This window comes from Typopeltis vanoorti, chromosome 6, assembly GCF_054136105.1.
Source record: "Typopeltis vanoorti isolate ZY-2024b chromosome 6, IOZ_Tvanoo_1.0, whole genome shotgun sequence".
In the NCBI taxonomy this organism is placed as follows: Eukaryota; Metazoa; Arthropoda; class Arachnida; order Uropygi; family Thelyphonidae; genus Typopeltis; species Typopeltis vanoorti.
In genome coordinates this window covers 56,023,793-56,038,117 of record NC_143554.1, presented here as the reverse complement: position 1 = coordinate 56,038,117, position 14,325 = coordinate 56,023,793, and the positions used below count along the sequence as shown (strand labels likewise).

At 35.5% G+C, this 14,325-nt stretch overlaps 2 protein-coding genes across 2 annotated transcripts in view; one reads left to right on the top strand and one right to left on the bottom strand.

Annotated features, from left to right (window-relative positions):
• Nucleotides 1-1,636, top strand: part of pdm3 (POU-domain protein pdm3) — a 442,629-nt gene extending 440,993 nt beyond the window's left edge. Inside the window, exon 17 of the transcript XR_016548447.1 lies at nt 1,581-1,636. The gene's annotated coding sequence lies outside the window, so the exon portion shown is untranslated. The remainder of the gene's footprint in view (nt 1-1,580) is intronic.
• An 86-nt stretch (nt 1,637-1,722) lies between these two features.
• Nucleotides 1,723-14,325, bottom strand: part of LOC150105467 (putative serine carboxypeptidase CPVL) — a 57,611-nt gene continuing 45,008 nt past the window's right edge. The window contains exon 3 of the mRNA XM_090394168.1: nt 1,723-2,884. Within this exon, the coding sequence (XP_090250294.1) occupies nt 2,097-2,884 (788 nt within the window). The 3' untranslated portion in view covers nt 1,723-2,096. The remainder of the gene's footprint in view (nt 2,885-14,325) is intronic.

Genomic DNA, 14,325 nt, shown 5'->3' with positions numbered 1-14,325 from the left:
AGAGAGTTGAAGTTCAGAGGGCATATTACAAAAGTTGGTAAAATAGCTCAAAATATTATTGGATGTTGAAAAACATGCTAACAAGTAAAGATATGGAAGTATTATCCCTCTTTATAAGGCTATGATTCAGCTGCATCTTGATTACTGTGCATAGATTTTGTCACCTGGGTTTCTTGGGGACCAGGAGGTGGTAGACAAGATTCAGAGATGAGTGACTAAGCAGATCTGTGGAATGCTCTCTATGAATATAGGCTGAAGGTGTGCAGGTTACAAAGTTTAGTTGATATACAGAAAAGAATGGACATGATAGAAACTTTTAAGGAGTTTTATAAAATTGATGCAAAGGAAATTTTTCGAGGTATGACAAATAGAGAACTAGGAGTTATCCATGGACATTGTGTAAGAGTGTGGTTAGTAGAGGTATGTAGACTAGATTTTTTTTTTTTTTGCATGAAGAGTGGTGAATGAGTTGAATGGATTATCGGCACTTTTTGCTGGTACTCATTGTTTGCTAACAGGAAAAGTGAAAATTAAAACCATATGTCACATATCAGTCTTAATAAAGGTGACGGTAAGCCATTGTGCTGCATACCATCCCAAAAAAAGTGCTGATTATTATCATTATTATTACACCCAGTGGCGGCCCGTGAAGCTTTAAGTGGGGATGCTGCCTATATAAAATAATTTTTAAAAAATTATTTTTTTCCTAATTAGTAACCAAGATAATAATTGGTTTATTATCGAGTCATCAGAATTCAAGGAGAACCAGCCTACCAGTCTGGAACACTCAGGGGGGAACCTGTAGGTGCCCCCTTTCGCATTTTCAAAATTCGAGTCATCAGAATTCAAGGAGAACCAGCCTACCAGTCCGGAATTTGGGTGGGGGGGTTCTGTAGGTGGCCCCTTTCGAGTCATCAGAATTCAAGAACCGGCCTACCAGTCCGGAACATGGGGAATTGGGCACCGTAGGCACCAGGGGGAAGAGCCCCTAGTATACTATATCCTTACAATAAAGTAAGCTAAAGAAAATGTTATTAAAGAAAATCATAAGGAAGTGAAATTTCATTTACAGTACTGTACTTATTGATATTGTAAGTTTATGTAGTCTGTTTACAAGATGAATCATCTTGTCAGTACCTACATCAGTATTGTTTTATATGATACAAAACACTTTAGATGTTATACATATTACTAACACTAGACATCAAAAATGAAAAGATAATGTGAAAAAGAAATTCATATTTATTTACAGGTATAACGATTCATGCATTGATAATGAAGCAGCAGCAATATGATTGCTTTATCGTAGCAATCAATACAATTGCTTGATGGTAGCCCAGCCTTATACACTAATGAACGAATCGTTATAAAAATTTATGTTATGATAATTAATTTATTTAACTAATTATTAACAGTGTTTGTGTGCATAAGATTTGATAAATTTGATCTTTTTATAAATAGATTTGTGTATACTTTATGGTAGTAAATGATAAAATAGACTAGTATAAAATATATCTACATATATTTTATGCGTTCATAACATTCCTAACGTTTTCTTAATTTTTTTTGATATTTCTAAGCTATGCAGTTCATGTGCGAGTTTTTTCAAATTGATGCAAATCTCCAAAAATTTTTCCAAAAACCGTGTATAAGTGGATCCATGCTGTTCAAAGCCACGTTCTTCAAAGGTCAACTGTAATCTCTGATTATTAAAATTGCATCTTTCTTGGAGGTTTATTTATTTATTTACTTATGCGAATCCATATAATACATTAATATTAGTACTGTGAACTGATTAAGGATTAAATAATTTAGGAATCATACTCTAGTGACCAAGCATGTACATTTTTTAAGCCCTCATGCTAGTAGTCTCTCATGAGACACAGAAATCATCTACTGTTTAAAGGCATTCACAAAGCATTGATGCTTTGTGAATTAACTAACATGATCATTAACTAACAAGTACTTTTTTTTAAGTTCATTTTAGTTCTGGAATATGAAACATACTGGTTTAATAAAGCAGAGGATGCATTTTAAATAGAAAATCGAAAATTAGAAATATCTTCCATATATAATTGAACATTTATACAATTATTTTATTTAAAGGGTATTCCTTTAACAAATCGATTAACCATATCAAATGCAACTTTAGGTTGATCATAAGGTAAAATATGACCTGCATTTCTCACTAATATTTCATAAAAGGTTTTAACATGATGAACGTATCCTGCTATCTCGACATCAGCAGGATTCAATTTCCAAATAATTCGACTAGCATTTTTATATTCTGCTTCATATTTCCATTTTATACTCTGTAAAAAGTTGACAGTAAGAGGATAAGCAACAATTATATCCAGCTGGCCATTATATATTAGCACTTTGTAATTTTCCAACAGTATCTTAACCCAGGGCTTTACTGATTTCATAATATCTTCCAATAAGAAATCTTCCACCTTTGAACCATCATTATAGGTCAGATTACCAACATGAATTGCCTTCCTTACCTCTGAGAGAGCTAAATATTTATTGTAAAACTGAAATTCTTTTGGACTTTCCGTAAGAAGAAAATTATAATAAAAATTTAATCCTGTTATGTTTTGAAAAAATGAAGGGTAAGATTTGTCTCCATTTAGAAGGTTATCAAATAAATAGAATGCCTTGAGCCACTGTTTTTTCTGGATGTATTTCACAGCAAGATCACTCTGCTGTTTAAAGTAATGTCTTTGTACTCGATCAATTAATCCAATTTGATATAAGTAGTCTCCATAATCAGTCATAGTTTCTGGATCACACAAGCCATCACCAATTACTATTCCTTTCAGACTGATATTAGCAGCATTGCCTTCGGAGTGGATTTTATAGGCTATAGCAGGAACATATTTACCTGTAAATATTGGAAGATGAGAAAAATAATGAATATTAGCCCCTTAAATAAACCTACAAAAAAGTAAGAAAAAAGTAAACTTATTATTAAGAAAATTGAAAATTCTGTATAGTTATAAAACTACTATCCACTAAGTAGTCCTTTAGTTTAAATTTTTAAACAGTTTTAAAAACTTTTATGGCAAACTCTTCCACAAATGATTGTAAACGTGTACAGACCAAACATGGTACTTTTTCAAGATGACAACAGAAATTATCTCCTACCTAAAGGCTACTATTAACAAACATTCATGCCTCAACCCATAGTGATGTGTAGACACTGGGAAGAGATGCTACCCACTCAGCCAACCAAGCCGGCAAGAAAACATACAATACAATACACATGAGTGGGAAAATGCTTGAATTTTTGTTTTCCTGGTTAATTTACAATTTCCACAGTCTTTGCAACATTTGAGAAAAATGGATATACATTTCAAAATGATCTATCAAACAGTCGTGGTTTCATTAATTTCTCACTTTTTAATCAAAAGTTGGCTGCATATTATTATTATTATTATTATTAAACAAGACCTCATGGAGTCAAAGACTCATCTAGGAGGTCCTTTTATCTCACACACATCTCATCATACCGCTTCTTAAACACATTCAAACTCCTTGCAGACACCACACTCTCAGGCAAGGCGTTCCAATCACTCAAAACTCTGCACGAAAAAAACCTGCCTCTCACACCCCTACTCACACCCTCTTTATACAGTTTCCAGAGATGACCTCTGGTTCTCCCCTGATCTCCCACTATTCTCTGTAGAACTTCTCCACCATTGATCCTATAACAACCCCTTACCAACTTGTAGGTCTCTATCATATCTCCCCTCTTCCTTCTCTCCACTAGACTCTGCAAATTACATCTTTTCAATCTTACCTCATACTCGACATTCCAGAGGTCAGAAACTACCTTAGTCAGTCGCCTTTGGACCTTTTCCAACATCTCTTCATCCTTCTGAAAACCAGGTGACCAAATCTGGGCACAATAGTCCATGTGTGGCATAATCAAAGCCTTATACAATGGAACAAGAATCTCCCTACTTCTACACGTCAGTGTCCTCCGCATCATTCCCAGAAGTCTTTGTGTTGTCTTCACAATTTTGGCGATGTGTCCCCTAAATTTTAGATCCTTATCCACTATCACCCCCAGATCTCTTATTTCCTCTACTTCCAACAATATATTCTCACCAAGCATAAATTCTGCATCCCATCTTTGTTTTCCAAATTTTAAAACCTTACATTTTGCAACATTGAACTCACATCCCCATTTGCTTGCCCAATCACTCAATTTATTCAAGTCTTCTTGCAAGGCCACAACATCTTCACTACTCTTTATGGTTCGTCCCAACTTTGCATCATCTGCAAACAACTGAATATCTCCATCCAAATCTTCGCCAATATCATTAATATACAAGTTAAATAGTAATGGCCCTAAAACAGATCCCTGAGGCACTCCACTAGTGACTTTCCTTTTCCTGGATATTGCACCCCCATACACAACTTGTTGATACCTATCAGATAGCCAGTCTCCAATCCAATGCACTAATCTAATATCCAACCTCTGCTCTAGTTTGACTGTCAACTTATCATGAGGTACTCTATCAAAAGCTTTTGCGAAATCCAAGTATATTACCGTGTATCCTTCTCCTCTGTCCAAGGAAGCAGTCACCTTATTGTAATAAGTAAGTAGATTACTAAAACACGACCTCCCTTTAGCAAATCCATGCTGTCCATCAAAGATTATACCATTGTTGTCAACCCAACTCTGGATCCTAGTTCTCACAAGCTTCTCCAACAACTTAACCACTACACCTGATACACAGATAGGCCTATAGTTTGATGCTTGAGTTCGATCACCTCCTTTATGAAGTGGCACAATCTTGCCCTCCTTCCACTCTTTAGGGACTTGACTGAGTGCAAGACTCGTATTAAAAAAATATGTCAAGGCAGGTGTCAGCTCTCTGGCACATTCCTTCAGAATACGCAGTGATATATTATCAAGTCCCACAGCCTTATTTACATCTAGTTTACTCAACTCCCCAAACACCTCTTGCTCACTTACAGTCAGTCTCTCCTCCCCATCATCATCAACTGCTCTTAATCTCTCCATGAAGTCACATTCACAAGATTGAAAGATCTTTATGAACTGCTCATTAAGTATCTCCACCACACATTCTGCAACAGCTGTCTTTATACCATTTCCTCCAATCAATGTCATCCTTCCATAATCATTCTTTCTTTTGCTAGCTACATATCGAAAGAACTCCCTAGGATTCTTTTTAGCTTCATTAGCTAACTGCTGTTCATACCTCTCTTTAGCTACTCTCACCAACCAAGTCACCCCTCCTTGCCTGGTCTTTGTAGACCTCATGAAATTGGTTACTTCCACTTCTCTTATGCTGCCTCCACAATGTCCTTTTTCTCTGTATTGCATGCTTAATCTCTTTATTCATCCATCTCACACCTACCTTATTTAACCTTCTCACCCATGGTATACATTTAGACATTGCATCTACTAAATATTTTTTGAAAATCCCCCAAGCTGCATTGATCTCTTTTCCAGCTAACTCCTCATTCCATGCTACCCTTGCAAGCTGTCTCCTGAGCTCTTCATAATCACCCCCCTTGTCGTTCCACATATACCCTTTTTTCACAGGGGTCCTTGCACTGCTGGCAACCACCAAAGTAATCACCTCATGGTCACTTTCACTAATTGGTGGATGATTTGATACCTCATTGATAATTACATCCTCCAATGAGATGACCAAATCCAAGACCCTTAATCCTCTTGTGCCCTCTGTTACATACTGTCTGAGGTAGTTATCCCTCAAAAACTCAAGAAACTCATTTTCTTTACTTCCAGTTGCTATCTCTTCATTCCAGTCTATATTGCCATAATTAAAATCACCCATAATGATCACCCTTTTCTTATTTGCTTGGCTTATTTGACTCTACATTTCACTATCACCACCATCCACATTACCAGGTCTATAACAACATCCCACCAAGTATTTGATTCTATTCACCTCTATCTCACACCATACTGCCTCAAAACCACTGGCCCCATTTCCCTCTTGCATCTCTACCTTGTATGGACATAACTCTTTCTCTATCATCAATAGCACTCCCCCTCCCTTTTTACCCTTCTATCCTCACGAAACACATCATACCTTTCCATCTCTATTCCTGTCAGGATGTCATCCTCATCTAACCATGTCTCACTTATTCAGACAATCTCTGGGTGCACAGACGCAATTAGTGCAACCATTTCATCCGCCTTGTTTCTTATACTTCTAGCAGCATTGGTATACAAACACAACAACTCATTTCTGGATCTACAGCTAGTTCCACTGATACCACTCACTCGATGTGATCTCTCCATGCTGGACTGGGGCCATTTCCCTTTCTGCTTCTTCATTTTAGAACCCTTTGCAATTCCATCTGTTTCCTTTTGATCCCTGATCATCCCATTACTTTCCTGCCTACACATGCTCTCACCTCCTCTTGGAGCATCCACCTTTCTCACGCTGTGTATCCCTGTCCTTATAACTAATCAAATTCAGTGGCAAACTATTAGTTTTAGAATTTTTTTTTTTTTTTCAAAGTAACAACAGATCAGTGTGAAGTCAGTCTTAATGGTGCACAGAGGGATATTGGTACAGATAATCTAGGAATACTGGGATGCTTCAAATTTTTTTAATAGCATCTGTGATGGATTTTAAATTATGTAATTAGCATACTGGTGCAAAGCATCCATCTTGTTTTTTCCCTGTTCAATCAGAACCACCAAACTGGATGAGATGTCACTGTCAATATCTACACCAAGTCATAAACATCATCATGTGAGAAAAACAAGATGGATCATTCTACTCACACTGTTAAGCACTGCTTTAAAAATCCATCACTTGGAGACAATTCACAACAGAAGGCTTTATAAAAGCACACATGTAAGTTCTGTATTGAGTCTGCTCTCATTTGAAACTAAAAAAGCAAAGGATTTGTGTGGTAGGGAAATTTTTTTGTTCTGTACTTCCATGATTGAATGATTCCAGAAGTAGACTATTTGTACGATAATTTTAGCTAAAATGTACATCTGTGAAAAAACTCTAACAACACATAAAGCGTCATCATCATCATTATTATTATTTTAGCAATCTCCATGGAGTTAACACTCATATTGAGACTGTTAACTCCATGGAGACACTCAACACCAGCAACATGCCCTTCATAATTAGGTTTGAAGTTATTTATGCTACTTGCATTCACAGTACGCTCTGGTAATGCATTCCACTCACTAACAACTCTCCATAAAAAACCTATTCCTTGCACCCTTCTTCACCACCTCTTTATAAACTTCCAGGAATGGCCTCTCGTTCTTCCCATCTTAACATCCACTCTTTTTGTAATTCCTTCTATATTAATCTGGTAGAATCCCTTAACTAACTAGAAGGTCTCTATCATATCTCCTCTCTTTTCCTCCTATCCACCAACTTCTGTAATGAACATTCCCTCAAGCACTCTTCATAATCAACACTCCAGAGTCCTGATATCACTTGGTTATTTAGTCTTTGGACCCTCTCTAGTGTTTTCACATCACAATGAAAACTAGGTAACCAAATTTGAGCACAATAGTCCATGTGTTGTCTGACTAATGCATTATATAGAGGCACCACCACCTCCTTATCCCTACATGTTAATGTACTTATTATCACAGCAGAAATATAATGTACAGCTTTTGCAGTACTTGCAATATGCCTTTAGAACTTCAATCCACTCTCTACCATCACTCCAAGATCCCACATATCATCCAATTACTTAAGTACATCTCGATCAATACAGTATGTAGCCATATATCTCTGTATCCCATCCCAAAATTTAACACCTTGCATTTATTAATATTAAAACTGCAATCCCACTAAACTCCAAGCTAAAAGTCTATTCAAATCTTCGTGTAGAGCAGGGATTCTCAACCTATGGTATGTGAGCCACTGCCGGGTTGTACGAAAACAGAGTATAAAATAAAAGGGTAAATTAACATATTTTTTTATTCACAACATGAGTTGAGAATTAAAAATATATGACAAATATTTAACAGTTCTACTTGAAATATTTCATGCAACTAAATGAAAACAATTAGATTTTACGTTATCATTAAAAACTTTTGTATAATAATATACAAAAATAATATGGAAGTGCAATTTGAATTTAAGAAGTATTAATCAAATGACAATGACACAAAGTAACTCGAATATATTTGATCGGACAACAATGGGAACCAGTTTGTCCGTTGTCATTTGTTTAGCTGCGAGCTGTAGTTACAGTTAAGAAAGTAGTGGTGTTAGATTTGAATCTTTGAATGTGCAATTTTATTTGTGAAATTGTCATATTTATATGTAGTTTGTGTCAGAGGATAGAAACCAGAACATGAATAAGTGGTTAACGAGCGGGTCCTCAAAAAGATCAAAGGGAGAAATGAGTGTAAGCAGGGGAAACAATTTCTCTCTGCTAGAAGCCACTACTTTGAATCCTAACCAACCGACGGAGGACATCATTGTATAAGAATGCAACAAAAAGCCCCGTACAGCACAACATAAATATAATCTTAGTTATTTATCATATGCTTTCACATATATTGAAGAAGAAACCACACCTGTTCCCCAGTGTGTGATTTGTTATGAAATGCTATCAAAACATTCGATGAAGCCTTCCCTTCTGAAACGTCATTTTGAAATCGAGCATGGCAAATTAAAACACAAACTTTTAGAATATTTCCAGAGAAAACTGTCCAATTTGTCAGCAAGGAAATAACAAATATCCTCATTTTCAGGATTTAACACGAAGGCTCTGGAGGCATCTTATGAAGTCAGTTTAAGAATAGCTAAGGCAGGAAAACCTCACACGACCGGAAAGTCATTAATATTACCAGCAGCTACATATATGGTTAGAATAATTTTGGAGGAAAAGGCAGCAAAACAACTTGAAACGATTCCATTATCCAATGACACCATATCACAAAGAATTTCAGATTTGTCTTCAAAGTTAAGGAGCAGTTAATACAAAAAGTTCAGGCTAGTAAATATTTTTTCATACAATTGGATGAAACTACTGACATTACCAGCATGGCCCATCTTCTTACGTATATAAGATTTATAGATGGGAAAACAGTGAAGGAAGAGTTCTTGTTTTGTGAAACACTGCTTGCTCAAACAACTTCAAATGAAATATTTTCAAAATTAGACCAATTTATGAAAATGAATGATATAGAATGGAATAAATGTGTTGGTGTATGTTCTGATGGAGCATATGCAATGGCTGGGAAACACAGTGACGTTGTTGCAAAAATTAAAGAAGTAGCTCCACAAGCAAAATTTGTACATTGTAGCATTCATCGCAAGGCTTTAGCCACAAGAAATATGCCTGTTGCTCTGAAGACAGTTTTGAATGAAAGTGTGAGAATTGTTAACTTCATTAAGTCCAGAACTATGAATTCATGACTATTTTCCATTTTGTACAATGAAATGGGTACTGAACATGATTCTCTTTTACTTCACACTGAAGATAGGTGGCTGTCGAGGGGAAATGTATTGAGCCGCCTGTTTGAACTTCGTTCAAAAGTGCAGATTTCTCTCTCTGACAAATCCTCAGACTCAGACTTGAATTATTTCAATGATGAACTGTGGCTTTCCTGGTTGGCTTACCTGGCAGATTTATTTTGCCACCTCAACCAGCTGAACACGAGCTTGCAGGGTGCATACTTCCCTATTCTTGGTACAGGATAAAACTTGTGCTTTTAGGAAAAAAACTTGTCTTCATCATTAAAGAAATCGATACTGGAAACACATGTTCTTTTCCATTTTTGGATGCTTTCTTAACTGAGAATGAAATTCTTCTTCATAGTCAACTGGCAGTGAATATAAAGAAGCATCTTGAGAGTCTAAACACAGATTTCAAGGAATACTTCCCTGAAAACCGGCTTCAGAATTTTGGATTAGAGAGCCGTTTTCCTTTGATGACACCTTACCAGAAACGTTAACGCCTTCTGAGAAAGATGAACTGATTCAGCTTTCCTGTGACAGAAGTCTCAGGCAAACGATCAAGAGGATGGATTTAACAGACTTCTGGTTGGCAAGAAGAAATGAATATCCAATGATCTCAGAAAAAGTTGTAAAATTTCTGTTGGTGTTTGCAACTACTTACCTTTGTGAATATGGTTTTCTTCTCTCATTTATATCAAAAACAAGTACAGGAATAACTTAAATGTTGAGCCCAATTTAAAACTCTTTTAAATTAAAAATTTAAAAGAGTTTGAGCCCAATTAAAAAGCTAATAATAATGGCAAATATCTGTTGGATTTATGCTCAGGACATGGACTAGTTATTACTAACACCATGTTCCAACATAAAAATGCGCACAAATTCACATGGAGAGAAGAGGCAAGGAATAAGAAAAGTCTCATTGACTATGTTATTGTTGATAGTGATGTTTTCTCCCTGGTGCAGGACACTAGAGTGTACAGAGGATTTGAAATTGGAAGTGATCACTATTTAGTCTTGAGTAGGATAAAATTGAATTTCATATTAGAAAAGAATAACATGTATGAAAGTTTTAAAGCGAATAAAACTTGAGCAGCTCTCAGATGTGAACTGTAGACTAAAATAAAAATAAAAATAAAAAAAAAATGAAAGAGTTTGAGAACAGGAACCAAACCTTGGAGATTCAGTGGCAAGCCTTGAAGAAAAACCTGATTGATTCAGCCAGAGAGGCATGTGGTGAGGTTGTCTGCAAGAATAGAAAAATCAGAACTCCACGGTGGACACAGGAAGTTAAAGACCCGGAATTAAAGAAAAGAAGGAAGCATATCAAAAGTTCCTGGCAAATAAGTCCACTTGTGCTCTTAGAGAATATAAAGACAAATGTAAGAAAGCTAAACACTGTGTAAAACTAGCTAAACAAAAATCATGGGAGGACTTTGGCAAGAACATAGAAAATAAATATCAAGAAGGTGGTAAGATATTCTGGAGGTTGTTGAAGAAGCTTAGAAATGGAGGAAAGAGTGCTGTAAAAGGCATTAGAGATGATCAAGGTGAGATTAGACATGAAAATGGGAGACAAAGATATCCTTGAAGTATGGAGTAATTACTTTGAAAAATTGCTAAATGAAACAAGCAGTGATAGCACAGTGGTAAAAAACACTCAACAGGCATACAATCAGGAATACATATACATACTTGAAGTAGAAAAAGCCATCAAAGGCTTGAAATGGGGAAAGGCAGCAGGAATAGATGATATTCGACCAGAAATAAGTATGGTGGTATAAAAGTCTTACAGTGGCTGCACTGCATAGTTCAGAAGGCCTGGACACAGGGACGAATTCCTGATGATTGGAGTAGAGCTCTAATAGTACCCATATATAAAAAGGGAAATAAAACTGAATGTGAGAATTACAGAGGTATTTCCCTACTGAGTGTTCCGGGCAAGATTTATGCCAGTATACTTGAGAAACGGTTGAGAAGAATTGTGGAAGAAAAGCTTGGTGAAGAACAAGCTGGATTCAGGCCAAATAGAGGCTGTCAGGATCAGATCTTCACTTTACGACAAATAGTTGAGAAAGCATGGGAATATAACAAAGATCTGTATTTAAGTTTTGTTGATCTGGAAAAGGCATGCGACATGGTGCCAAGAGAGAAGCTATTCAAAACACATGGTGTCAATGGGGCATTATATCAAGCAATACATAGCCTTTAAAAAACATTTAATTTTCTTGACCAAAAAGCTCTGGAAAGACTTTTAATGGGATTATATTGGTCAAGAAAATTAAACTTTTTTTAATATGAATAGAATCCATGGGGAAACCAAAAGAATGGTACGCCGTTTTGATGTACCCTGAAGATGGCAACAGCTTTAGTTGGTGAAACTAGTTGGTATAACTTAGTTGTTTATTATATGCACTTGATCAATATAATCCCATTAAAAGTCTTTCCGATACTTAGTCTTTATTTGAGTTGTAAATCAGCAGTTAGAATTGAAGGAAGTACAAAAAGATGGTTTAATGTTAAATCTGGTGTGAGACAATGATGTACAGTATCCCCTCTGTTATTCATTATCTATATGGATCACATTATGAAGGAAAGTGGTATTAAACATGATATCAGAATTGGAGATGTTAATGTCAGCTCTTTGCTTTATGCAGACAATGTTATACTTCTAAATAAATCCGCTACAAGTTTGAAGAATTCCCTGACTAAATTGAATAACTGTTGTAATAGATATGGTATGAAGGTCAGCATTAAATAGACAAAGACAATGAAAATAGGTAGAATTGTTGAAAATATCAACTGTGTTGTGAACGGGAAACCTGTGGAACAAGTAAAACATTTCAGCTACTTAGGCACGATTTTTATTGAAGATGGTAAATTAAATATGGAAATAGACAACAGAATTAACAAAGCTGGTATGGTAGGAAGTTAATTGAATAAATTCATATGGAATAAGAAAGAAATTAGTCTGAACACTAAATTAGCTGTATACAAGACAGTGTTCAAACCAGTTTTAACTTATGGATCTGAGAGCTGTGTCAGAAGTAAAACACTTGTCCAAAAACTAGAGACCACAGATATGAGAGTTCTGAGAAAGATTAGAGGCGTGAACAGATGGCATCAATGGCAATATCATATTAAAAATGAGGATATTAGGAAAGAACTTGACATTGTCAGCATCCAGGAATGTGTTAGCAGAGCTAATCTCAGATGGTATGGTCATTTAAACAGAATGGGAGAGGAAAGATTAGCAAAACAAGTTTTCTCTGCCAGGTTGGCAGGAAAACGACCCAGAGGAAGACCAAGATATAGGTGGATTGATATGGTACAAAGTGCCTTAGACGACTGAAATATAAGATCTGATAATGTTGGAGTCTTGACAAGTAACAGACTGATTTGGAGGAAAATTGTAGATAGGAAGTTAGTAATGATGTAAATTTTTCATGTAGTACTATCATATTCTGTACACTCCTTGAGGGTACATGTCAGGAATTTGATGATAATGATGAGAAAATCACTGTATATGAATCTCCCTTATCCAACACATTCAACACCTTATCATAAAACATAAGCAGATTGCTAAATGAAGGCCTGCCCTTCACAAACCCATGGTGATCAATAGAGAATCTTATGTCTATCAACTCAATCCTGTATTCTATTTCTAACCAATTTTTCCAATACTTTGATCACAACTGCAGATATACAGTTCAGTCTATAACTGAAAGCTTCTGTTCTCAAACCATACTTGTAGAGAGGTATTATTTTGCCTTCTTTCCACTCATTAGGAACCTACCCCACTGCAAGACATTCATTAAATAACCAGGTCTGGGTTATACATAATATAACTGTTGTTCCTACTGTGAATATTAATAATTGCACTGTTGTTCCTACTGTGAATATTAATAATTGCACTAAAAAGAAAGTATTATATCCTGGTTAGAAATATGAGTAAATTTACATTCACTGTACTCATTTTAAGAAAAGATGTTGAATTAAGAGATATGACATAGTTTAACTGGATGGATTTAAGTGGATGTGGCACTATAGTTGCAAGGTGAACATATTGGTAGATTTGAGCTGTGCTGAAAAAAAAAAAGTGTTTTTTTTATTACTGTATAGTGTGTCTTTTTATAATGCGTTGTTGTTTTGCTTCTTGTTTATTCTTACTGCTTCTGAAAATGGCTTCCATAAAGAAACGCATGTTGTGGCATGAAAAGCTTCGGTGCAAAGATCGAGTTCTGCCTTGAATTTTTCATAGTGGATGCATTGCTTGCAGTGAAAAAATTACTATATGTATACATTGAAAAATGTAAAAGATTTGTGTACTGTTTGGGTCAACAAAAAGAAGGGAAGCATTAATGTATGCAAAACGTTTCTTGATAAATTACAGCGATTAGAAATGGGAACAACAGTCCAGACCATAGTAGAAGAGCTTAGGCAAGAGTTAGTGAAAATGAAAAGCAAAATGAAACATCTCGAAGAGGATATTAAACAACTAAAGAAGAGATTCCTTTGTGATCAGCATTCATTTACAACCATGTTATAAATGACTATTTTAATTTCCTGACGTTTTGATCTTCATGTTAAGATCGTCATCTGGAGTATATACAAATATACAAGGACAAGCTAAGTTACATTATACACAGTAAGCTAAAGGAACAATGATTTGATCACTGGTTATGCTACTGGCATGACCTCTAGTAATAAAAATACTGATAAAATTGCAAATTAATTAATTATTTAGAAACTACATCAAAGCTAAATTCTATTTAAGATAACATGACAGAAACATTCTTTCTTATATATAGTTTTCTTACAGTAACAATGATGTCCTATTTTTAACATTACAATTGTTATATTAGAT